The sequence below is a fragment of the Pleurodeles waltl genome, chromosome 8 (genome assembly GCF_031143425.1).
Source record: "Pleurodeles waltl isolate 20211129_DDA chromosome 8, aPleWal1.hap1.20221129, whole genome shotgun sequence".
Classification (NCBI taxonomy): Eukaryota; Metazoa; Chordata; class Amphibia; order Caudata; family Salamandridae; genus Pleurodeles; species Pleurodeles waltl.
In genome coordinates, this window is record NC_090447.1 from 1,261,520,459 (window position 1) to 1,261,547,420 (window position 26,962).

At 42.1% G+C, this 26,962-nt stretch overlaps 1 protein-coding gene across 1 annotated transcript in view; it reads left to right on the plus strand.

Annotated features, from left to right (window-relative positions):
- The window catches only part of KATNAL1 (katanin catalytic subunit A1 like 1), a 267,909-nt gene that overhangs the window by 138,840 nt on the left and 102,107 nt on the right, over nt 1-26,962 (plus strand). Inside the window, exon 9 of the mRNA XM_069202194.1 lies at nt 9,109-9,243. Coding sequence (XP_069058295.1) covers nt 9,109-9,243 — 135 coding nt within the window. The remainder of the gene's footprint in view (nt 1-9,108; nt 9,244-26,962) is intronic.

Sequence of the window (26,962 nt, forward strand, 5' to 3'; positions counted from 1 at the left end):
TTCAGCAATTTTTACAAATTCAATCCCATTTCTTTTTTCTATTTTACAAAATAATTTTTGGAGGACACAAACGATGCCATGTAATGTGCTGGAAGTAAAATGTGTTTGGGTACAGCATAACAACAATTTCTACACTTTTAAAAATGTAATATGCAAATTAGCCTACAGTGTTGAAATAAAGTCTCCATTTTGAATCATATGAAATTCATTTTCCCAAACAGGCTCATGCAGCACCCATGACCTTGGTTGCTAAACATACCTTAAAGCACCATCCTTTAAGAAAACATCTCTATCCAACAGGCTGTCCAGATTATGAAAGTTTGAGGAAGGTGTTTAAAGAGGAAGATTAGACCGTTTAAATGCTTCAGTTATATTAAAGTCCCTTGCTAAAAGGACCTCTTTGTATGGATGTTATCACCATTATCTTTGATTATCAAGTTCTAATGGAATTAGTTGTGTACATTATTGGATTCAAATTCTCAGTAGGAAGCACACCTTTCTCTGAATGGAATCACTGACCCAAAGCTACAAGCATCCAGTATGCACCTCTCTCCCATGTGCCATGTTCTCTCTGTACTCTGAACCGATTTCGAAAGGTTTTAAATGTGCCACATTTTAGCTATTGCTTATTTAAGTGTCTGATTTTTATATACTGTCCTCTGCATCTGTTCGTCTGTGTGCCTTATAGCTGGCTCAATCTTAGGGCCTCATTATGGGTTTGGTGGGCGGCGCCAAACTGGTTCCTCCATCAGGCCACCTGTGCGGCCTGAACACCGCCAGCCCTATTAAAAGTTCACCGCAGGGCCTTAACAGTGACACCTGCTCCTAATGGAACTGGCACAAATATGGCGGTACGGCAGGTGCAGCAGCACACGTTGTGCATTCCACTGCCCGTAATTCAGGCAGTGGAATGAGCAATGGGGCTGTGCATGTGGGCCCCTGCACTGCCCATGCCAAGTGCACGGGCAGTGCAGGGGCCCCCAACTCCACCTTTCCATGGTGGTGTAACTGCCATGGAAAGGCTTGCAGTATGGGGACTCTCAGTCCCCAAGGCAGCACTGCCCTGGCGGATTACAACTGCTGGGACCACCAGGCTGTAGGCTGGCAGCAGCCTGGCGGTGTCTGCAGTCAGACCGTGGTGGCTCCGACACGGTCATAATGTGGCAGTCGGACCACCACGAATGTGGCGGTCCCACCCCCCACTGTGGGGCTGGTGGTCTGAATGCCGCCAGACTTATAATGAGGCCCTTAGACTCTTACCACATGGAGCCATACAGGGCAAGTATTGTTCACCAACTGACACTATTTCCTAATGTCCAGTTTCTGAGAAATGAGCTTTTCATGCAGCTTTATCCATCTGGAATGCTAGAGTTTCTTCTTTCCCATGCCATTTCCAATGGCGTATTCACGTGCAAAAAACTGACAAGGCACAGAAAAACACTGACATTTGAAGACATACGTCAGAAGTCAAGTGGTTGGTTGGCAAGTGGAGGTTTCTTGATGGGGGAGGTAAAGGGGCAGAGGTATGTAGTTGGTAACATTCAGATGACGAGGCATAGATGCAAATTATATCTTGAAATTGTATCTTTCCTTGCCTTCAAATTTTGTTGCTTCATTAGGTTGAGCAGTTTAGGTGACCCAGGTGTGGGATTGTTTTTGCTTTATGCAATCTGATTTGTAGGTATGTGAGTTTGGTATTTGAGCAATTAGAATGTTATGCTTGCAGGAAGGGCAACATGTGTTGATACTTAATGTAGTTGTACTGATGTTTTCTCTTTAGACATTAAGGATAATCCAGAGCTCAGTCTCAAGTTGTTTATGGAAATGTATTAGGAGTGTGCTTCATATCTTGCGAGAAGTGGGTGCTTGCTGCAGTGCCGGCACTTCCTTACCTGGTGTATATTGAGATTCTGACTATAATGACCAAACTGGGGGTATTCATAGAAAAGATGCAAGTTGTGAGAGAGCAGGGCTCTTTCCTTTGCTCAGACGGAAGGCTGGTGCTGAGTCTGTTTTCTATCAAGAGTATTCCTACTATGATATTGATGACTGAAAGGGTTTACTTCATTGAGTTTATCACCTCTAAACTGAGCAGTGTGATAATATTGTTGCTAATATGCATTTCCTGTGAGATGCAAGTAATGTGGACAGTGTAGTGAATGCATTGTACCTACCATACTCTCAGATCACTTCAGTTTGGATAGTGGACTTGTGATATAACCATAGCTAATTAGGTGTAGAAGCCACCATCTATGCCCTACCCAAGAAGCTGGTGTTCATGACTTGTATCCTAGAGATGTAATGGCATGTGTTGACATGCTTACCTTTTACAGTTGAATTTAAGAATCCAATTTTTTACTGTCTGGTCTGTCCAAGAGGGGAAATGTAGAACTTGGAGTCAAGTGAGCAATCCTTTTTATAAGTATTTTCTGTTGTTCCTTATGTCACAGGGAGGAGACAAGCTTTGACTTTCAGTTGATACGGTGTTCAAATAGTCAGTGCATACTCTTGAAGTCTGGCATGGGGAAAAATAGTAAATATAGTTTGCACACAGATATTACACAAATGTTTTGCTCAATTAATGTTCTATAATCTTCATGAAAAATAAGACATTGCAAAATAGTTTCACTAGCACAATCAACAGTTTCAGCTCATTCTCAACTGCTTCACATACCTGGGACACCTTTCTACAGCAGGATTGTTTAGATCCACTAAGACACTATAGATGTGGCCATTGGGAAACGGCCTTAAGGCCCACTCCTGAATAACGAAGTCCTGGTTAACGAAAGCGGAACAACGCTTTCGTTAACCACGACTTTGTTGTTTTGTGCCTTAACCACACGTGCTGAACAACACACATGCATGGTTGAGGCACAGCACAAACAAGGGAGTCGGCTGAGGAGACGACGCAACGAGGTGACGACTCAGGTAAGTGGGGCGGGGGGCGGGGTTTTAGTTTTTGGGGCGGGGGTCGGGGTATTTTCTGTTTTAGGGGCAGGTGGGGGGTCGGGGGTATTTTCTGTTTTAGGTGCGGGTTGGGGGTTTTAGGTTTAGGGCCGGGGGTGGGGTGTCGGGGGTATTTTCTGTTTTAGGGGCGAGGGGCGGATGGCGGGGTGGGGGGTGGGTAGTTTTAGGTTTAGGGCCGGGGGTATTTTCTGTTTTAGGGGCAGGGGCAGGCGGGGTTTTAGGTTTAGGGTCAGGGTGGGGGGTCGGGGTATTTTCTGGTTTAGGGTCGGGGTGGGGGGTCGGGGTTTTAGGTTTGGGGCCGGGGTGGGGGATTGGGGTTTTTCTGGTTTGGGGGCGGGGGTTCGGGGTATTTTATGGTTTAGGGGTGGGGGTGGGGGGTCGGGGTTTTAGGTTTTAGGGGTGGGTTGGGGGGTTCGGGTAATTTTAGGGGTGGGGTGGTGGGGTGGGGGAGTTTAGGTTTAGGGGCAGGGTGGGAGCTTGGAGTAGTTTTAGGGGTGGGGGCTGGGGTACTTTAGGTTTCAGGGATGGGGTTTGGGGTTGTTTTAGGTTTTGGGGGTAGGGTGTGGGTCAGTTTTGGGTGGGTGGGGGGTTGGGGTTTTAGGGGTGGGTTGGGGGTCAGGTAATTTTAGGGGGTGTTGAGGGGGGTTTAGGGGCAGGGTGGGGGGCTCGGAGTAGTTTTAGGGGTGGGGTACTTTAGGTTTCAGGGATGGGGTGGGGGTTGGGGTTGTTTTAGGTTTTGGAGGTAGGGTGGGGGTCAGTTTTATGGGCAGGGGCATGGGGCGGGGGTAGTTTTAGGGGCAAGGGTGGGGGGTTGGTGTGGTTTTAGGGGGGGTGGGGGGTTTGCGGTAATTTTTAGGGGTGGGGATGGGGGGCCGGGGGGACGCATGCAGGAACAATGGATGCCTATCAGGAATGCTTTTACAATGAAAAATCTTTGTTAAGGCATTCGTGGTAAAGGCATTAGTGGTAACAACGAGGTCATTGTTCCGACCTTGCTGTTCAGGCATTCGTTATTCTGGCAGGCGTCGTTCCGACATACATCCGTGGCCATTGTTTAACCTGCAGCTACACATTTGATACTATAGTCTTCTCTCACTTTTATTGTAAAGCTGGCCTGCAGCAGTTCACAAATTATAATTCTAATGATGTAACCTATTGCTTTTATTGTCCTTGTAATAAATTGTACATTGGATAAATGACACAAACGATGAAAAGTCACTTATTACAGCATAGAAGATGTATCAAGTGTGGTGTCACTAGGGCTCTTTTGGTCGAACCATGTGAGGAAGTTCGACATACAGCTAAAGAAATTAGTTGGCATGTGATTGGACAATTACAACTGGACATCCGTGGAGGAGATTTAGAGAACTGGTTGGCCAAAAAGGCGCTTAAATGGATTGACAAATTGGACTCAATAAATAATGGGCTTAACAGCGCTGAAGATTGGGGACAGGCCACTTTGTTCTGATTCTTATTTGTGTTGTCGTATTCTCTATATTGTGCTGTCATTTTTTATGATAATCACTCCATCTTCCCTTGCGTTACTGTATTTATTAACCTACACATTTATAAAAAAAGTTGTTTCTACTCTGTTGCCTGCGTTTGAAGATTGCTTAGTGGTTTTGCAAGCACCCTACGCATGCATCCAATAGTAATTGTTTCCATATACTGAGGTCATGGAGTAGACTGTTGCTGATTTCATGTTATCTTTTTTTGGCACATCATTATCCCCTCTGACTATTTACATGCAATGAGAAGTGATTTGGCTTTGTATGGGCTGGTCCTCAATTACTATTTCTTCTCTTTCAATTGTAGTTCATGATTGCACAAAACTTCAGTCTTTTATGGAACTCTTTTCAAATTATATTTCTCAGTTCCAGGGTGACCTATTACAATGAATTTTAGTTAATTTGCTTTTTTAGAAGCCATAAAGTAGGTAAGGCAAATTCTGTTGATGTGTACTTTGTATATGGCGTTTCATGCATACAATCAAAATTGCACACATGCACAGCCCTCCAGCATCAGCAAGCAGAGGGACCCCATGCTGTGCCTGTGGTAAGTGCAGTTTTTCTCATCTGGATGGCAACCATTCCCTAGAGTTGCATCCATCGTTTTAATGATGTTTTTAATGATGTTCCTTGATTTTGCATTGTTCACTGACTCGATGTAATGGTGCTATGCAGTTCTGGCTAGTGGCTCTCCAGCTAGTAAGCCTGCTGTGAGCCAGTAGCATTTCACTTGGTTGTAAATATGGTTCTGTGTGGGTTCGGTTTTTTCCACTTTTCCCATCTGGGTCTTCCGTGGCAAACAGGCAAGGGTTTGGTTCCTTTTTGTACGTCATACGCCTTTTACACTCTGTGGCTGTCTACCCCTTTACATCTAGGGTTTCTGGAGAAAGGTTGTGTATATTCCTTGTTTTGACACAGGTTTTCCTCCCCTAATAGCATGGGGCGTATAGTGGACATTTTCATTAGATACATGTATTCTTTGTGGGTATTTTTATTAAGGCTCTGTAATATCCTGATGGTAATGGAATTTCTGAACATATTTTTAGGGTAAGGCAAATAATCCTTCTTACAATGTTACTTACCAAACAGACAAAGTAGTTGGAATTTTTTTTTTTTTTATTTTGTTCACCATAGGTTCCTAACATTGTTGCTTATCCTGATGAATTCCCCATGACTATTGTTTTAGGAGTTGAAACGTCTACGCACTCTGTTGTTGCCTGTTATGAAATTGTTTATTGCACAATGTGAATGAGTTTTGTGCCATTATGATTTGTCAACATTGTATAATTTCTTGTAATTATTGTTTGCACACCTATTATTCTGCTTTGTTCCAGATACTTTCACTGCGCTGTTTTCTTTGGAGCACCTATTGGGATTTTTACTGATTTACTTAACTTCTTAAATAATTAATACATTTGTCATACAACTTATTGTGTATGTGTTATCCTTTCAAATAATTGTCAAGGGAGCCTAGGCCTGTAGTTCTTACTTGTATGGTGTTAGATGCAATAATGGGGTAGTGGTGGGAAGTGACATTTGAAACTGGTAGGGTCATGTGTGTCTCCTTATGTCAAAAAAAATATACTGTACTAGTGTCAGCATTATGTCATACGTACCCCCCTTATGCCTCGCGCACCACATAGTCACAACAGTGTTCCAAAAACACAAAGAAAGTTGTTGGGATTATATGTGGTCCTGATAAAGAAACCAATTTGCGAAGCACATGTTGGTTTGATGTTAAAATAAAAGCGTTTGGCTTAAAGTTTGGATACCGTGCCCTCAAAGTGTTTGGAAGATAGAACTTTTAAAATAAAATCAGAATTTCCCAGCTCTCGAGGTCGAATGCTTTCTCTGCTTCAAGTAAGATCGCTGCAGCATGAACCTTCTTTCTGTAAAAAAATAATCAGATTTTCCTGCGTAGAAGCAGTCATTGGTTGCTAAAAATCCATTCTGATGAGTTATGTCATTGATGAAAAGTTTATAAAATTCAGATTCAAAACTATCTTCTCCAGATGATTTGCTACTTGGGAGATGTTGTATTGCCTCTCGTATTTCATTTTTCAAAAAATGAATCAACAACTGAGTCAAAGCAGCTTTCGAAACAGAGTGTCTTAATATATTAGCTCAAAATGCTGAATACTGTATTATTTGTATTACATTAATAGTGAATAATACAAATAATAATGCATTATTCGCTATTGGTGTAATAAAAACAGGCCAGAAAACAAGGAGAACTCCTCGCAATGGGACATTGCCATGGTCAAGTGAAGCCCAGACAATGTGTTGTGTTGGTGCTTGAAGTTTAAATCAGGTCAGTAGTCCTGCTTATTTAGAATGCTGACCCCGATGTATTCAGGAATGGGATGAGGACTACCTAGTTCCAAATCTCGCAGTTCTCATATGGAGCTGGTGATCAGGTCCAGCGCATTGGAGGCTGAAGCTGCAAGACAGATAGTTCAGGGAGAATAAAACTGTTGTGGACTGGTTGTACTGTTAGCAGGGATCATGCTTGCAATGCTCAGAGTTCTGATATCCTGGAACTCCTGTGGTTAGCAGTTATGGTGAACAGAGAAGAGTTAGCGGCACAAAGGGTGAGATGGGTGCCCCAGAAACGTGGCACAGTTAGTTAATGCTAACTTGTGAAACATGCAGAAATCTGAAAGTCACAAGTCCGAACCCAGCATGGTGGACTAAACCTTCCATCTGTCTAAAGTCAGTAAATAGGTTACTGTTAAACTTGGGTAACAGTAAAACCTCTGAACAGCCTTTAATAAGTGCTGTATAAAAAAGTTAATATTATTAATAAAATTCCCTTCTATAGGCAGTCTGATTATTCTTGGCATCTAAAGTTTGTGTTAGTAAAGCTCATTGATATGCTTTTAACCCGTAAACAGGCCTTTAGTTTCTTCTGAAGTAGCATTACTTGCAGTGATCACATCTGAGGTGTTAGCACCGCATGAATGAGATTTTTGAGTACTATTAAGCTGGGTATCAGTAACAGATCTGAACAGCCCTTAGAAATTGTATAAGTGCTGTATAAAAAAGTTAATATTACTATTAACGTTCCCCTGTTAGGCAGTCGGATTATTCTTGGCATCTATAGGTTGTGTTAGTAAAGCTCAGTGATCTATCTGCTTTTTAACCCATATATAGGCCTTTAGCCTCTTCGGAAGTAGCATTCATTGTAGTGGTCACATCTGAGGTGTTAGCACTGCATGAATGAGCTTTTCATAATTTTCATAGGGTGATAAACTTCGATTTTCATATTGAAGTCCATTGCTTTATGTAGGCCATCACAAGGACAGCAGTGGAGAAAGATACCTGCACAATCCAGAATATAAGTGCTCACTGTTATCTAGAGCCAAGTTTGAGTCAAACCAGGCGCTACAACAGAATACACCTCTGCCACCACATTACCAAAAGTAATCCCAGCAGTATAAATCCCTAATTGTCCGGAGCACACAACAACATTAAGCAGAAAATGTTGTGCATATGATTGAACAAATATAAATACTTTTTCTTTTAATGCCAGATTAACATTTGTAATACCACATTTAATGGATGCACTTACATTCAGTGTACATAGTAGACCCAAATGTAAACTACAATGGCTATAACAATAAACTAAGACAATATGGTACAAGCTGCACAGAGAAGTACCAAGAAAATATTGTGCCTTGAGGCTTTCCAAGAATACTCTGCTTGTATATCACATCAGAGCTTGATTATAATTCATGAACACAGTAAACACAGCCGATACAGGCAACATGTGTTTCATCAGGATGACTTCTTTGGGGATATCTAGGTGAATTTCAGCCCTAGAACTGGAGTAAAACCTGGAACCTTGTGGGACAGAGATCTTTGTGTCAGACAATAATGCATAAACATCTCAACAAGCTCACACGTTATAAGTCATGAAGTCCCTGTATGCAATTTAGTATAACATCAATGAGTACTCCTCCAGATCAATGAGTACTCCTCCAGATATATAGATGGGGATATTAGGTTTGTAAGGTGGACACTACGTAGTCTGTCCCCGAGCTAAAACATTGAATTCCACAATGCGTATTAAGGCAAAGAGTGCCATAATACTGTTCAAAATATATCCATCCTGGGACAAGTGTTCTCTCTTTTTATGGAATAGTTCTTGCAATCTCTCTTCTGGTGGTTAGAAGTTAGGGTTTCCTTCTTAAAGCAGATATTATCACTCTAATGGGGATTACCCATCCTTCAGTCCAAACTCACACACTATATAGGTAGGCGGTATTTAGGTTGTACAATCTTTTCCTTCTCGGGCTCAAACCATAATGGTGTAGGATCCAGGTCACCCCCTACGGTGACCAGTACTACACGTTGGTGACTGAGTATTCTCTTCTCTCTTCTTATCTCTTCCTGCAGGTTTATGAAGGAATATGTCATTATAACTAGGTTGCACCCTATCTCCTTCTGCTTTATGCCTTCCAATGCCCAAACCCCCCCCCCCCCCCCCCCCCCCGGTCCCCACCTCCCACTTAGTACATCTCAGTGCACAATCAAATTTGTGATCAGGCCCAGTTGTGATAGAGGTTAAATCATTAGCTATTTTTGAAAACATTTGTCAGTGTCACTTATCTGTATGTTCTTTACCACCCAGGTGTTGGAGGTGCTTTAGAGAACGATGATCCCTCAAAGATGGTGATGGTGCTGGCTGCCACAAACTTTCCATGGGACATTGACGAAGCATTACGTAGAAGATTAGAGAAAAGGATTTACATACCTCTGCCAACAGGTAAAGTGCATGCACCTCTTATTTGCTTGTTAGGGTAAGCAATAAATGCCATTTAAATGCACCCAATACCCTGTAAGGTGTCAACGGTAGAGAGAATAAGGAAGAAAATAAGCATTTAGACTTCTGGTTTGGGGATGTTAGCTATCTTGTTGCATAACTTGCTGAAGCATACAATATATATATATATATATATATATATATATATATATATATATATATATATATATATATATATACACATATATGATGTTCGATGGCATGTGTAGCTGCAAGATACACATGCTATGCATATGCCTTCCGACATCTTTTGTTGGGCTCGGAGTGTTACAAGTTGTTTTTCTTCGAAGAAGTCTTTTCAGAGTCACAGGATCGAGTGACTCCTCCTCTTGGTTACATTGCGCTTGGACATTGACTCCATTGTTAGATTGTTTTCTTTCCGCCGTCAGGTTCGGACGTGTTTTCTCTCGCTCCGTGATTTCGATTCAGAAAATATCAGAAAACCTTCTTATTCATCGGTATTGTTTCAATTGCGTTTTACATCTAGCATCGAACCGGTAGTACCGTCGGAACCTTCTTCTTCGCCCTTCGGGGTGCGTTCGCCCAACTCGGGCCTATTCGGGCCTACTGCGTGGAAAGCCTAATTGATCGGACTCCATTCAGATTCTGCCCTCGGTGCCACGCAAAGTACCACTATACAGACCAGCACTTGGTTTGTAATTTTTGTCTTTCTCCAGACCATCGGGAGGAAAATTGTGAGGCCTGTCGATTGTTCGGTTCAAAGAAGACCCTCAGGGATTGCACAGCTAGAAGACTCGAAATGGTGTCGAAAACCAGTGAACATCTCGACGTCGCTGAAGAAGAGCAGGCGCAGACAGCAGTCTCCACCGAGACACAGACTCCGAACAGGAATCGGAGGATGACAGACCCATCATAGCTGGACAGTATGCGAGTACGTCTGCCCCTACACCCCTGCACAAAAGACATTTAAAAGCCTTGAGTACACCACTGCTGGAAGGCCAGGGTTCGACCACAAAAAAGAATGTCGGCGACCGCCCTTCGGGGTCGGCTCCGATAAAGGCCACTCCTCCGTCTACTTTGGAGTCGAATAAATCTGTCAAAGGCTCTGTTTTGGACTCCAGTAAAAAAGCCCATTCTTCGGAGTCAAACATTCGGCAGTCAGCTTCGGAGCCACTACCTTTTCGGGACTGAAAAAACAACAAACTTCGGAGCTGAAAAAATCCTCATATACAGAGGAACAAGGACCTTCAAAAAAAATTAAAGAATCCCATAAAACCTCTGAGAAAGAGCCTGACATTCAGCCCATTTTACAAATCATGGATGAGAGACAATCCAGAATACACATCCATAAAGAGACAGGAAGAATTGTCACTGCACCTCCTTTAAAAACAAAAAGAAAGCTGGCTTTTCAAGAGGAATTGGACTCAGTACAGCCACCAGCAAAGGTGCAAAAACAAAAGGAGAAGCTAATACCTCTTCATACTTCTCCCCATCATTCTCCACAAATGTCTGCTTCACCTCACACAGCCTACCACCAATGCCTTCTCCAACACATTTGTTATATTCACAAGGAGATACGGCAGACCCATAGGATCTTTATGACCCTGATCCCATCCCAGATAATGACCCAGATACTTACCCATCAAAACCTTCTCCACCAGAAGATACCACTGCATACAACCAAGTCATATCCAGGGCAGCAGCTTATCATGGAGTAACCATGCATTCAGAGCCGTTGGAGGAAGATTTCTTATTTAATACACTATCTTCTACACATTCCAAGTACCAGTGTCTCCCAGTGTTACCAGACATGGTTAAACACACGGAACAAATTTTTAGTGAGCCTGTAAAATCTAGGATTATCACACCTAGAATCGATAAAAAGTATAAACCTGCACCCTCTGACCCAGATTACATTACTCGCCAGGTCCCTCCAGACTCAGTGGTAGTCAGTGCAGCAAGAAGGAGGGCCAATAGCCAGTCTTCGGGAGATGCACCTCCTCCTGATAAGGAGAAGAGAAAATTTGACGCAGCAGGGAAAAGAGTTGCTACACAGGCAGCAAATCAGTTGAGAATTGCAAATTCTCAGGCACTTCTAGCCCGCTCTGATAGGGCCCATTAGGATGAAATGCAGGATATCATACAGCACCTCCCAAAAGAGCACCAGAAGAGGGCACAGCAGGTAGTAGGAGAGGGGCAAGCGATTATCAGCAATCAAATAAGATCTGCCCTTGATGCTGCTGATACAGCTGCAAGGAGAGTAAACACTGCCATCACAATTAGAAGACATGCATGGCTGCGCTCCTCTGGTTTCAAACCAGAAATTCAACAGGCTGTACTTAACATGCCTTTTGATAAAAAGCACCTCTTTGGCCCAGAAGTGGACACCACTATTGAAAAACTGAGAAAGGACTCAGATACTGCGAAAGCAATGACACCTCGTACACCACCCCATACCGAGGTTCATTTCGCAGGCCACAGTTTCGGGGAGGTTTTAAACCACAATCCTCAGAGGCTTCCACCTCCCAAACAAAGCAACCTCAACAAACCCAGTATTAACGAGGTGGGTTTAGAGGATCCTATAGAGGTCAATACTTTAGAAATAGAGGTAAATTCCAAACCTCTAAACAAACAACAACACAACCTAAAGAGTGACTTCCTTCCCTCCCTTCCACTCCACACATCTGTGGGGGGAAGACTACAGCAGTTCTGCTCTCATTCTCAAAATATCACCACAGACAACTGGGTATTATCAGTTATCTGCAATGGCTATTGCCTAGAATTGATACCCACCCCTCCAAGCATTCCTCCAAGATATCACAAGTTGTCCCCTGAACATACAGTTCTGTTACAACAAGAGGTACAATCCCTACTGTTCAAACAAACAATAGAATTAGTTCCACAGTCCCAACAAGGAACAGGAGTATACTCACTATACTTCCTTATTCCCAAAAAATGGCACACTCAGGCCCATATTAGACCTCAGGCCCCTCAATCTAAACATCTTGTCAGAGAATTTTCACATGGTAACTCTGCAAGATGCACAACAACAAGATTTTATGACTGCTCTAGACCTCAAGGATGCGTATTTACACATACCCATCCACCCAGCTCACAGAAAATACCTAGGATTTGTCATAGCAGGAAAACACTACTAGTTCAAAGTGTTGCCATTTGGCATAACAACAGCTCCAAGGGTGTTCACAAAGTGTCTAGCAGTAATAGCGGCATACTTAAGAAGACAACACATCCATGCCTTTCCATATCTAGACGATTGGCTAATAAAATCAAGCAATCTTACACAATGCCAAAAACATACTTGTTATGTGATAGAAACTCTGCACACACTAGGGTTTTCTATAAACTACCAAAAGTCACACCTTCACCCAGCACAAGTACAACCGTACCTAGATGCTATCCTAAATACTCAACTAGCTCTAGCGTATCCAAATATACAAAGGATACAAGCTTTCCAAAATGTAATACCACTCATACAGCCAAATCAACAATACACTGTAAGATTTATCATGAAGATTCTAGGAATGATGGCATCTTGCATAGCAATAGTCCCACATGCAAGATTAAACATGAGGCCCTTACAACAGTGCCTTGCACAACAATGGTCACAAGCACACAGTCAACTTCAAGACCTAGTGTTGATGGACCGCCAAACACATATGTCCCTTCAATGGTGGAATCGCAGCAATTTATTGAGGGGGTGGTCATTTCAAGACCCTGGGCCTCAGACCATAATTACAACAGATGCATCAATGATCGGTTGGGGAGCTCACCTAAACAATCAGACCATTCAAGGGCAATGGGATTTCAAACAGAAACAGCTACACATAAACCACATAGAATTATCAACTGTGTTCCTTGCTCTAAAAGCATTTCAACCTCTTCTCAAACAGAAGAATGCTCTAATAAAAACAGACAACATGACAACCATGTATTATCTCAACAAACACGGAGGGACACGTTCATCTCAGCTGTACCTTCTAGTCCAAACAATTTGGAAATGGCAATTCACAATCAAATTCATCTACTAGAACAATACATTCCAGGAATAGTCAGTTGGCAAATCTGCTCAGCAGAAATCACCAACAGACAAACAAATGGGAGATTCACTCCTAAGTACTTCAAAAGTACTTTCAATGGTGGGGAACACCAGACATAGATCTATTTGCATCAAGCAAAAACGCAAAATGCCAAAACTTCGCATCCAGACAGCCACATCCCCTATCCATGGGCAATGCTCTGTGGGTCAATTGGTCAGCGATATTTGCTTACGCTTTGCTTATGCTTTTCCCCCTCTCCCACTCCTTCCATTTCTAGTCAACAAATTATGTCAAACGTGACTCAACATGATACGCATAGCACCAACATGGGCACACCATCCTTGGTACACAACACTATTAGACCTATCTGTAGTACCTCACTCCAAACTCCCAAACAGACCAGATTTGTTAACACAAAACAAAGGTCAAATCAGGCATCCAAACCACAATGCTCTCAATCTAGCAGTTTTTCTCCTGAAGTCATAGAATTTGGTTATTTAAATCTTCCATCAGAATGTATGGAAGTAATTAAACAAGCATGAAAACCTACTACTAGACAGTGCTATGCAAAAAAGTGGAAAAGATTTGTCTACTATTGTAAATCGAAAACCATAGATCCACTAACAGCATCTATACACAATATTGTATGCTATTTACTTCATTTACAGAAATCAAATTTGGCTTTTTCATCCATTAAAATACACCTTACTGCAATATCTGCATACTTACAAACTATTCAACATACTTCTCTATTCAGAGTTCTTGTTATCAGAGCCTTCATGGAAGGATTAAAACACATCATTCCACCCAGAACACCACCTGTTCCATCATGGAATATTGTACTTACAAGACTCATGGGACCAACTTTTGAACCCCCGCTTTCTTGTCAAATTCAATTTTTAACATGGAAAGTCGCCTTCCTTTTAGCTATTACTTCTTTAAGAAGAGTTAGTGAAATACAAGCATTCACTCTTAAAGAACCTTTTTCCAAGTGCACAAATATAAGATTGTACTCAGAACAAATCCAAAATTTCTACCAAAAGTAATATCTCCTTTTCACATCAATCAAACAGTGGAATTGCCAGCCTTCTTTCCACAACCAGATTCTGTGGCAGAAAGAGCTCTTCATACCCTAGATCTCAAAAGAGCTCTTATGTACTACTTAGACAGAACTAAAGATTTTAGGAAAACAAAGCACCTTTTTGTTGCTTTCCAACAACCACATACAGGCAATCCTTTATCAAAACAAGGGTTAGCAAGATGGATTGTTAGATGTATACATACATGTTATATCAAAGCAAAGAGACAACTTTTGATCACTCCTAAGGCACATCCCACAAGACAAAAAGGTGCAACAATGGCCTTTTTAGGAAACAAAACAATGGTTGACATATGTAAAGCAGCTACATGCTTAACCCCTCATACATTTATAAAACACTACTGTGTTGATGTGTTCTCACAGCAACAGGCCACTGTAGGCCAAGCTGTCTTAAGGACTTTATTCCAAACAACTTCAACTCCTATAGGCTAGCCACCACTTTTTGGGAAGACTAACTGCCTTGTAGTCTATGCATAGCATGTGTATGTGCAGCTACACATGCCATCGAACGGAAAATGTCACCTATCCAGTGTACATCTGTTCACGGCATGTGGTACTGCAGATTCACATGCACCCTCCCTCCTCCCCAGAAGCCTGTAGTGATTTAAGTTTCTAACATTTGTACATATGTATATACATTTACATTTGCATGGACATCTCTTTATACTTCTATACTCTATCACTTCTTTCTTCACCCTCTCCGGGAAAACAATCTAACAATGGAGTCGATGCCCATGCGTAATGGAACCGAGAGGAGGAGTCACTCGATCCTGTGACTCTGAAAAGACTCCTTCGAATAAAAACAACTTGTAACACTCCGAGCCCAACACTAGATGTCGGAAGGGATATGCATAGCATGTGAATTTGCAGCACCACAAGCCACAAACAGATGTACACTGGATATGTGGCATTTTTCATATATTTATGTATATATATATTTATATATATATATATATATATATATATATATATATATATATATATATATATATATATATATGTATCTCCAAAGTCATATCTAGTAGAGAGTGGGCACTCTCCTTTTCTCCTACATTGCCTCATATAGATCTGCTTTCAGAAAGATCCTAAAAGGTACAGGAGGCCAAAACAAAAGCTAATTTATTGTGTATTAGAACTTTGTTTGTAGCATGTGTGACTGTAGATACAAATGCTTAGGATATTCCTTCAATCTAGTGTTGAACTCAGATGTTTGTAACTCGTTTTTGTATGGAGTGTTTCAAGTCATGAGATATGGTGTGACTCCTTGTCTTGGTGTACATTGTGTCTGGGCATCAACGCCATGTTGGTTTGTTTTTTTCACCATTGGGTTCTGACATGCACTAAGTGTGCTCCGAGATCATTGTGTACTGATCATGTTTTTCATCGGCTCCGTTTAGTTATCTTTTGATCTTGTTGGGTTGAATTTTACGAGGCTTCTGTGCCTTTATCGCCCCGATGTGTGAATAACTTTAGCAGCACCGACGACCTACTCTGATGCCCTGAAACGTTGAGCACCTCATGCCATTTGGGACCGAGAACTACCTCCAGTCCTTCTTCTCCAGAGAATGCTGTGCAGATGATGGAACGGAGGGACACTCTTTCAGAATGGCCCACACTGACACTTGAAATAACCCTAGACTATCACGAGGTGTGCAATCTTTGCCGGTTCCTTGATCTCCACGACTCTTCCTGTCCGTTGTACCTCACTTTCCATTCCGAGAAGTCCCCATGATACACAAGAGAACAATGCTCGATGCACAGGAGGATTCATCAATGGGACATCTCAGAGACCCCGGACATCTCTGGCGAAGAAGATCTCCTAGGAGTGGAACAACAGAAAGAGGCTGGCCAGTCCGGCCTTCCTGCTGCTCAACAGGCACCGAGTTTAGAGACATTTCGAATGAGCCAGATGACCAGGAGAGGGAGGTTGTCAAACGAGCGCCGAAGACTGGCCCTCACACGAAGACCACGTCCAGGCTTTTGAGCATGCCTTAGACCCCAGAGGTTCATGAGTAAGTTATACCTATTCAACTTTCTATGTGATCCAGAATTCTACAAATAAAAGCAGGGTGAATGATTTGAGGAATCAGTTACAATGCTTGCTACATTTCTAGATGTGCCAGGATCAGCAAATGACTAATGGTCTCATGGGTGAAGAGGCTTGAGATGCTATTGAAGGACAGATTTCAGTGCATCAGGGAAGCAAGCGCTACTGTATGATTTAAAGGAAGAAGGCTTTTTGAAGGTACTTTACCAGTGCAAAAACAGAAGGATGAAAAATGAAATGCCTATATGCAAATGTTTAAGGCTTTGTCTCAGCCAGGAAAACTGAACTGCCAGATTATCTGGGATGGGCATTGCCCTCAAACACTTTGGATACTCCGGGGCTTGTGGTGCTGCTGAGAACTGGCTCATGCACCTCAGAAGCTGAGAACAATTGCAGCTCTGCTGCTAAAATGAGTTAGAAAAAGACTCGGTAATGACACAAGGGGCTCTCTTCTTTTGCAGCAGAGCCCTCAATCTTTGTTGGAACATTAGTCTTTGCCTTGTCAGTTAACATGGAAATCTCCAGGACTTCAGTGGTCTTGGCATTTAGATCGACAAAAGAAGAATATTCTTCCAAAGGCGCTGCATTGGGCAGCATTCTTTTTTTCTTCAGAGTGGTGCCTAGTTAACTGGCAATCTGGAGGTCTATAGGCAGGGTCAAATTAGAGTCTACAGAATGGAGATGGTCGTCCTCTTAATCTGTCTCTTCATTCATGGGGAAAAGCTATAGCTTTTCATCCCCTACTTTCATGTTTTCAGCAGCTGTAGCTTCCTTTGGAGGAGAATTTCCTGACAAGCAAAGGCAACTCAGTCCCTTAGATTCCTTAACCTTTTTGATGTAACTTAAAGGATTTTCTAGATCAGCTCCCACCATTGCCTGGAACAAAGCTGCTTGGAGGCACCATCATGAGGTCTGCATGTGTGCTTTAGTTGAAACAGCATCCTAGCAGAAGTAACCAGCACTAAAGTAAAAGTTGAAGTTACTGCTTTTGTGGTTGCAACATCCAGTGAGACACTCCCAAGTCTTGAAGGTAGAATGTAGGCCGCTGTTAGGAGGAAGTCAACTTCGTCTTCATCTGTTCAACATTAGGTCCTATACCTCAAGACATCTTAGAACTTCTGCAGAGTGTGGCAAAGAAAAAAGGTAGAGCCAGAGAGAGCTCTTGATGGCACCACTGAGACTTTGGGTCTCTCACTGTTTTTAGGCCAAGGATGGTATGGACAATTATTGATGGTTTGTGGTTCCAGAAGAAAGGGGCATGTGGGGTAGTTGAACTGAACTGTGAACCATTACCCTTGAGTTTGGTATCATGTTCTTTCAAAGTATTTGCGTGCAGTTGACCACTTAAAACTACCCTCTGGCTCAGGCTTACCCCAAGCATCACATGCATCTTCATTGGACTCCGCCATTGCCGTCCAATTGCTCCATTTGACATAGGACCTGAAGCTGTACTTCGTGGTAGCTTGGCACTGCACAAGGTTTACAAAAATTATATGACAAAATACATCAAGGAAAATTCCAGAAAACATAGCAAGATTCAGATCCTAGAATCTCTGGGAAAAAAGGGAATGACAACATTGAGCACCCAGTGTTGCCTTTATGGTGTTGACACATCAAATTCTTCGACACCAAGGCAGCTTTGTAACTGATGTCATGTTGATTCCACTTAGAACTGATTGCTGTAATTTAGGTTTTCAGTTTGAAACTGTGGATATTTCAAAAGAGGAGGAATCTGCACAAGGAATTTTCAACTAGAAGTCCCTATTTTTAAGCAAATGCTCTTGTTAATTATTCACAGCAGAAAGCAAGGATGTGAGATCACAGATGAACTGCAGAAGGTAAAACGGAGAAGGCTTGAATCTTGGACTGTTCTACAAAAGAAAAATTTCTCCTTAAAACTTTAAACTGTGCAATGAATTAATTATTTCTGTTTCTTTTGGATACTGCTACATCTGTCTTGAATATGCTTTTGGTGTACATTACATTTGATTTGAACATAGATGACTGAGTACAACTTTGTTGACTGCTCAGTTGATGGGGGTGTAAGAAGATTGTTATAGGCCTCTGAAAAAGAGTGCATTTCAGTTTCTTTTAAAACCTCATATGATTTTCATCAAGACATAGGTGCAGTGCGAGTATTTTGAATATGTAGAATTTGTTACAGGTCATGTGCTTGTAAAGCAAAATGACCAAGTTTGTGTGCAAACAGTGGATAATAAAGTAGTAATGTGCAGAAAGCTTTCTGCCATAGAAAGACATTTTTACCACCCTACAAGTTGGAGTTGACTCTAGAAGCTTGTAAATGTTGCAGCTGAGTACTATTTGAAAAATCTCTGAGGGAGTTTCTCTTTGAGGAAACTAGGACACAAATGCTAGTTTTCGTTGTGACCTAAGTCAGTGCTTCCCTGATACCTCACTCTCAAATATGTTCTTCAAAATACTGGGTGGCAAAAGATACATTGTTGCTATCAAATTCAGGGTTGTTATAAACCTCTCTGTCAGGATCATTGCCACAGAGAATGAGCTCCTGATCTAGAAGGCTAGTAAAATCTCTGAGCCAATTATTGACTACTTCTTTAGGATGAAGCTCTACCTCTCAAATCTTGAGAATCGGAGTTGCTGCTGTAGTTAAGTTCAGTCCCTTGGCTGTCTAGGAAGTTCCTGGAAATGAATATGAGAAGCCCTCCCTGGCAAATCCGAGTCAATAGTGACAGTGCAAAGTATGTCCTTAGTTCTGCCCGCTGTTACTGTCTGCTCCCCCAGAAGTTAATGCTCAATGTTAAGTCATCAGCAGTGTACACCACTCTGTCTGTCCTATGCTGACAGCAAGCCATTGTCTTCTGAGTCAGGGATGTAAACCTTCCAAGTGAAGGATGTGTACACGAGTTCTGGAGGTGTGGTGAGTAGAAGTAGCTTTTTACAGTCAGTTATAACTAAGACAGCCTAGAGTATTTTTTATAAAGTTACTTTTCCATTCAAGTTACCAAAAATATGAATTCACAATTATATCAAATGTTGAAAATTAAGTAGAAAAATACCTTTGAAGGACTTTGCTGTTATTTTCTTAGGCAGTGGTATAAAATTTAATATTTTAATCACATCCAGGCCTGTTTTATGGAACATGTAGCTGGATCTTCGACCATAGTGAAATATCTTTTAAGCCGTTAGTCACTCGTAGGGCACACTCTTCAGTATACGTTGTGCCATTTTTTTGCATGTCAGGCACACACTCTTGTGGGCTTACAAGGCTCCCTTTATGGGTGACTTTTTAATATATAGAAATAGACTTTTCTACATGGTGAACTGTCTTTTCCTTGGCATGTGTGGTTACAGTGCATGTAAGCTGCAGCTTGCTAGAACACAGTAGTGCTCCTGACAGCCATGTATTGTTTTCATATACGTGGGTGATGCAAATATATATTGAAGCTGACATATGGCATTTAACTCCCATATCATTAATGCATTTCCTGTGCCTTCTTCTGTTGGCTTACAAGAAAGTTAAACGGACTTTTTGGCTGAAGATGTACTAATACCATTAAGGGTCAAAGCACAAGCACTGTGAACTAGTGACACAATGCACACAGTCTTAATACCAGCAGAGTAGGCACTAGAAAATGTTGTCAAATCTGTGGTTATCATGCAGAAAAGGCAAATGTGCTATGCGGCCTTCCGTATGGTCTGGTAGACTGCTTATACACATGATGATTGTTAGTGGGTTTGTACTCTTTTTACCTATACGTTGCTTGATTGTCTAAAGATTATGACACGTGGATGGGTGAGTGAGTGGCTGATGCCATGTTCGCTTCATAAAGTTAAATGTTCAGGTCAGTACAGTCCAAGCAGCCTCTTGACGAACGTGAAGTTGGACTTCTCATGAGGAACCTCAGTAGGGAGCAGCTGAGGAGTTATATGTGATCAGATACTTCTTAAATACTACCTTTGCGTCACTAGTTGCAGAATTTGGATGTAGTGTTTATAGATGTCACTTACTTCATTCTCACTTTGCTCTATTTTTGATTTGTGTTAGTAGCAGAGGGAGATAAAGCATACTTGAATAGCTTCTGGTTGACCTAAATAACAGTTGTTTCTTTTCGTTGTTAAATGTTTCTCGGTGTGCGTTTCTGTGACATTGAAATCCAAGGTGAGAAATAGAATGCAGGACTTAATAGACTAATGGAGTGTCGAGATTTCTTGCTAAGTCATTTCTTTTAAACTCAAAATACTTCTTTACCAACCAGACACATTTTGTGCATCCTTTGCTATAGAATTGTATTATGCTGTGAAACATAATAATGTGAAACAAAGCTGTGAGAAGTGCAAGTTCATCAGGACACGCTTCTGCTTTACCATTTGTTGAAGAGTTTTCTTTTCACAGAAAGTATTGTGCATTATCTAGTTTACACTGGAAGCCTGTGAAAGATGTTATAGAAGACCAAGCCTGAGTTTTCCATAACAGGTGCCTTTCAGGTTTGCATGAGTGGCCTCCTGTAGGCAGAACACTGAGAGCCTTAAGTTAAGTTGCACCTATAGCACCTTGGTGCCATTTGCAGAGGTTTATACATCTGGCTCAACCTCTCAGAAAATAGCTCTGAATAGCTGATTTATAGTTTATTGATATTTTATGCAATTCAAAAGGTCAAGTTAGTGTTTCTGATTTTCATTAATCACTCCTGGGATAAGCACACCTCCCCCAATAATTATCTAGATGGAGAAAGGGCCTTGAATGTTAACTCATTTCTGCCTACAAGAATCTCATTCATGTATGAGGCATTTGTTACACAATTGTTGAGCTTGTTCTTAAGTGTGCCTTTATCGTGATGCATTCAAGAACAAATTCTCAGGGGACAGTTGAATATTTTGTATTTAGTTCTAGATTAGTAAATCCTTTTGGAGTACAAATGGGATGTTTGATGAGGGATACCAAGGCAAAGGCGAGCACAGTAGTGGCTGGTGAACAACCTGCTAACTTGTTGCTAAATTGTACTAAATTAGAAAAATAAGCAATAAAGACTGTCTTCTTACAGGAGTGTCTGTGGAGAAGGCTGTCCCTCGAAAAATATAGAAAGAAAAATGGCAAATTGTGTTTTTTTCAGCACGCTTTTTAAAAATCAAAACTGGGTATAGTGCAGTAGGTTCAGAACAGACAGTCATAAAATATGGTAACGTTGGCGTGTCAAGCAAGCCTGGCCCTCCCAGGAGAGGCGGGGTTCATCATTCCATGAAAACCTGGAAGAATTATTTTGTCTATCACAATTGCCCTGAAAACTGGCTTATAAGCCCTATGTAATATTAGCGGTTCAAGTAAATTAGTTACGAAGGTCCACATGGCGTATTTCACAAAGCTTATAGGGTCTTTGCTCACTAATATATTCCACTCCATTTCCATTTTTTCATTCTGTTCTTTCCAAGTTGATTCTCAGTCAAGTAATTGAGAATCGACTTGGAAGGGGAAAGGTAGAAAATTAAAGAGTTGCATAGATCTTAGAATCTCAGTACCCAGACAGCATAGCTAGGCAGTTTTTGCAAGTTCACGTAGCAGTGCTACAGCTCGATTTATAGAGAGTTTACAGGTAGGTTATACTAGCCTTACCCTAATACATCTGTCCTCAGAAAGCACAAATTGTGCATATGTGAAGAGTTCCTGTTTTTTGCTGTCACCAAGTGGGGCTAAAGATTTGTGACATCACCGCAGAATGTAGCACATCACAACTATAGAGCTTCAGAGTGACCGAATGAAAGCAAGCTCCCCAGGTAGGAGGGAGCATGAACACCCTGATAGGCAGACCAACACTGCTTAAATATTCATTATTCCTTATAATTTGTCATTCATCCTCTGAAGATATGTCATTAGCTCACATTCTGGCATTCAAGTCTTTATTCCATTTTTTAAATCATACAGAACAAAGTTCAGGAATAACGGGCAGCATCATCAACATTAAAAACATTATTCACTCAAAGGAATGTGTTTCAGTCCCCACAAAAACACAACATCCCAACAAGTACTTAACAAATATGGATTCATCTGTAAGTATTATTTTCAGAATTGTGCAGGGGATTTATAGAATTATATGACTGGTTATTCCTGGAAATGTCACTCTGGCAAATGACATAAATGCCTAGGGAGATTTGTTGCCCTCTTACACTCAGTTGAAAGGGAGAGCAGTGCTTTCTGGCCTAATTAATCCATCATGGTATCAAGCAGGACTTTGTCTGGTGGCACTGGGAAACAACTCCACTCCAGCACCTCTAACTCCGGTTTCCGATCTGGAGCTGGATTTAGCAAGAGCTCATCCTACGTCAGGTTACATCATCAGTAAGCCCAAGCTCAGGTTCAAGAAGACTCACCTCCAGTTCGCTTGCCTCGGCTAAATGTATCCTCAGTGTGTTGAGCATGTTCTGCTTAGTGAAGAAAATGATGAAAAGGCAGATTTGTTGCTCTCTCCTCATTACACTGATACATGCTTATATCTTGATCTTTAAAATGCTAGTTTCTTGGATATCTGCCCAGAGATTGAACTGAATTCGCCTTTAGGGCCCACAACAGAAGAGAGTGCTTCTTTCAGACACATGGTTCATAGGGCTGTGGATGCACTGGATTTTAACTCCCCATATGCCCATGATAGAGACTCAAGCTAACCTTCTAGCTAAACATTTGTAGGCTGGGCCATCAACTTCATATCCGTTGCTGCCCTTTAACAAAGCCCTGATTAAGTCTGCCTTGATGATCTGGTCTAAGCCTTGCTCAACTCTGCCAGTAAGCCATCCTATTGTGATACAACATAGGCCTGTACCATTTGAGCCAGAATTTCTGACATAGTTTTCACCTCCTGAGAGCCTTATAGTTCAGGCTCTCATGAGACAAGTTAACCCATGCCCTTTTTCTACTGCTGTATTGGGCTAAGAATGAAATACTATTCAGTGGCCAGCCTAGGGCATTACTCTTAATTGCTGTTTGTCTCCTGGGTCTCCTGAGTCACTACACTCACCAAATGTGGGGCATGCAAGTGAGGTTTTACCCATGTTACCTGAAGACTTAAGAAATTAATTCACCCAGATAGAGCAAGATGGCCCGCATGCCGCAAAATAAAGTTTGCGGTGGTTGCTTAAATACCGTGGATTCTGTTACCCATGCAGTGGGCACCATTGTTGTCCTGAGACACCATGCTTGTATTCGCTCCACCAAACTTCTGGGAACATCCACTCCTTTTTTATAGACAAGCAATTTGGGTAGACTGTTTGGTGAGAAAGCATGTGTGGCTCTTGAGCGCTTTAAAGACAGCAGACCCAATTATGGGTTATTCTCTGGATTTACTTTCCCCAACTCGCCAATTCAATCTGCTGTAATAGAATTTTAGAGGATACTCAAGGGGCCTTACTTTACACGGGAGGCAACCCTGTCAACTCATTCAGCAGTCAATATAACATTTTTGTGGTGTTAGGGACAGGCGCAATGGCAGGGGTTGATGTCAGCATAAGTGGCAGCTATCCTTATTGTCTTCTCTCAGCACCATAACCAAACCTCTTTAGCTTTCCCTTCACCACCCATGTAGGGTCAATAGGTTGCAGAATCCAGTGCTCCCTACCTCACTGGCACTCAATTACCTCAGACCAGTGGTCCTTCAAATTGTTCAGCAAAGTTATGCCCTTTCTTCCCCTCTTTTTCATCTAATTTTTGCTTAAATGTCAACAGACTATGCTGCTATTTTCTCCAAAGAAGTGATGATGTGCTTAACATGGGAGGGATAAGAAACATACCTGATGGGGAGATGGGAGTGAGTTGATAATCCAGATACTTCCTGACACCCAAGGAGGACAGGGGCTTTAGACCAATTTTGGGCCTCGGAGCACAGAACTCATTGCTCAAAAAGGCAAAGTAAAAAATAATGACACTTGCACAGGTTCTGCTGACCTTGGAATCCCAAGGATGGAGTTGCAGGACCTACCTGCATCATACTACTATGTGCCAATCCTGCATGCCCAAGGAAGTAGCTCTGCTTTATAGTGGTTGCAAACCATCTTCGCAGGTTGGGGATACATGCATTCCTGAACCTTGATGGCTGGCTGTTGAAGTTGAGGTGGACTCAGCTAGTTTTGGAGCATCTACAGACAACAGTGTCACTGCTGTTACCCTGAAATTTTCCATGAACAAGCCCATCCTCTTTAATCTCAGAGGCTAACCTTCATTAGGGCAGTTCTGGATTCTATTACTCTGAAGGCTCTTCCACCATTGCAGAGTCTGTGACTTTTAGGCTCTGATCCTGGTGGTTGAAGCAAGAGGTACCATTCCAGCCTCGATGGTTATGAGAACGTTTGGTTGTCTAGTTGCATTCTTCCTGTGCCTCACTGGCACATGTGGGTACTTCAATGGAACGTATGTTTACAGTGGACCCAACACTAGGGATACTTAGTGGACAAGATTTGCCTCGCCAATAAAGTGGTCCATGACCTGTGCTGGATGACAGATATCAACCAGATCTGCACCAGACCATTCTCTCCACCTCCTCCAGAGAGTTGTATGATGGAATCGCGCATGCCTGACCCACGCATGCCTGAAGGACGCGGTCTCAACAACAACCGCGTCTTTACCATGCATGCCTTTACAACAACTTTTGTTGTAAAAAGCTTGTTTGGTAAAGGAACATGCGTGGCAAATTGTCCTGCACACTTACTCCTGATACCATACTCTGCAATCCATCCAGCCCTTAAAACAGCCCCGCCCTGTCCTAAAAACTACCCGACCCCTCCGCCCTGAACCCTAAAATCTACCGTACCTGGTCCTACAAACTACCACAACCCCCAATCCCCACCCTGAACTCTAAAACCCACCACACTCTATACTGAAATCTACCCAACCCCCACCTCTGCCCAGAACGCCAAAACGTACCCTGCTCTGTCCTAAAAACTACCCCAATCCACTGCCCTCAAACCTAAAACCTACCCCGCCCTGTACTAAAAACTACCCGACCCCGTCCTGAATCCTAAGACCTACCTCACCCTGACACTTTCGACCGCGGAGCGCAATATGGCGGTTCCCGCCATGCGGGCGGCGACCGCCGCCCGCCGGCCTCGGAATCAGGCCCTTTGTTCCTTTTTGCAATCACTCTGCATGTCTTGTCAGTGAGGTTTGTGCTTTGTCAGCCCAGCCTTTGTATACTATTTTCATTCTTGACAAACCAGTAATTGGACCAGTAGATTCTTTTTTCTGAAAGTGCCTTATTCTTTTCTCCACTTCATGTCTCTGAAGAGCAGAAGTTACAGTAGTTGGACCTGTGGCATGCCCTTAGTGCTTATAGTGATAGGACTAAGGAGCACTGGATAGATGATAAAGATTGTCTTCTGCATCATCCTGTGTTATGCTTTGGTCAAAGGTATACTCCTGAAGCCCTCTTACTCAGTCAGGGCTCAAGCTGCAGCTATAGATCTAGCTTGTTGTTTTCCTGTTTTGTTCATCTTCCAGGCTGCCATCTGGGCATCTATACTTACCTCCACCAGACATTACTGTATCAATTCTCAATCTTACTGAAAGGGCCATTTTGCCTGTTCAGTTTTGCAGGACTTCCTAGTGCAAAATCCATTGATATAAATGTACAAGTTGAGGAATCTGTGGTTACAAGCATCCATCAGGTGTAGGCCATTGCAGAACTGCTGTAACCTTGCTGGTATACATTCTCAATCCTTGTTCCAAAATCTGAAATCCCAGAAAGGTTATCTGCGATGTCTCAAAAACTCCTTTTTCTGTTTTTACGTAGAGTTTACACAAGCATGATAAGACAGTTTCCAGTGTGTGTTTGGAGACTGTCGAAGATTACTAGAATATTATCAAGGTAGATTATGATATCCACTGCATAGATTAGATTAGATTAGATTAATTTTGTAAAGTGCACACTTGCCTGGAGGCGTCTGGGTGCTACTACACTTACTGAAAGACTAAGGCCTGCCCAAATAGATATACAAACTAAAGAGCCATGTTTTAGGTTGTTTACTAAAGGGAACTAGATTGGGCTGGTTTCTTAAATGCACAGGTAGTTGATTCCACAGCTGGCATGAGGTATATGAGAAACTCCTACTACCCCAAGAGGCTTTGTGAATTTTTGGGATGATCACTTTCCTAGTTGTGGTTGACCTAAGAACCTTAGTGAGTGTCCAAGCAATTCTCTTTTCAAGAAATTTAGGATCGGCCTGGTTCAGAGTGCTTTAAAGGCTACTCTCTTTAATTGGAAGGCAGTGCAGTTTGCTCCTTGCCTTGGAAATAGATTCAAATTTCCTGATGTTTTTAAGGAGCCAATGTGCTGCATTTTGTAGTCTCTGAAGTTTTCTAATAACACCCTGTTGTGCGCCTGCATTTAAGGCATCGCAATAGTCCAATCTGGACAAAACCAGCAAAATTACCACTGTTCACTTCAGGTCAGGTGGTATGGAAGGGAAAACGTTCTTCAATGTCTTTAGTAAGAAGAAACAGGAGGAGGCAGGTTGGTCCGCCTGATCAGAAAAGGTAAG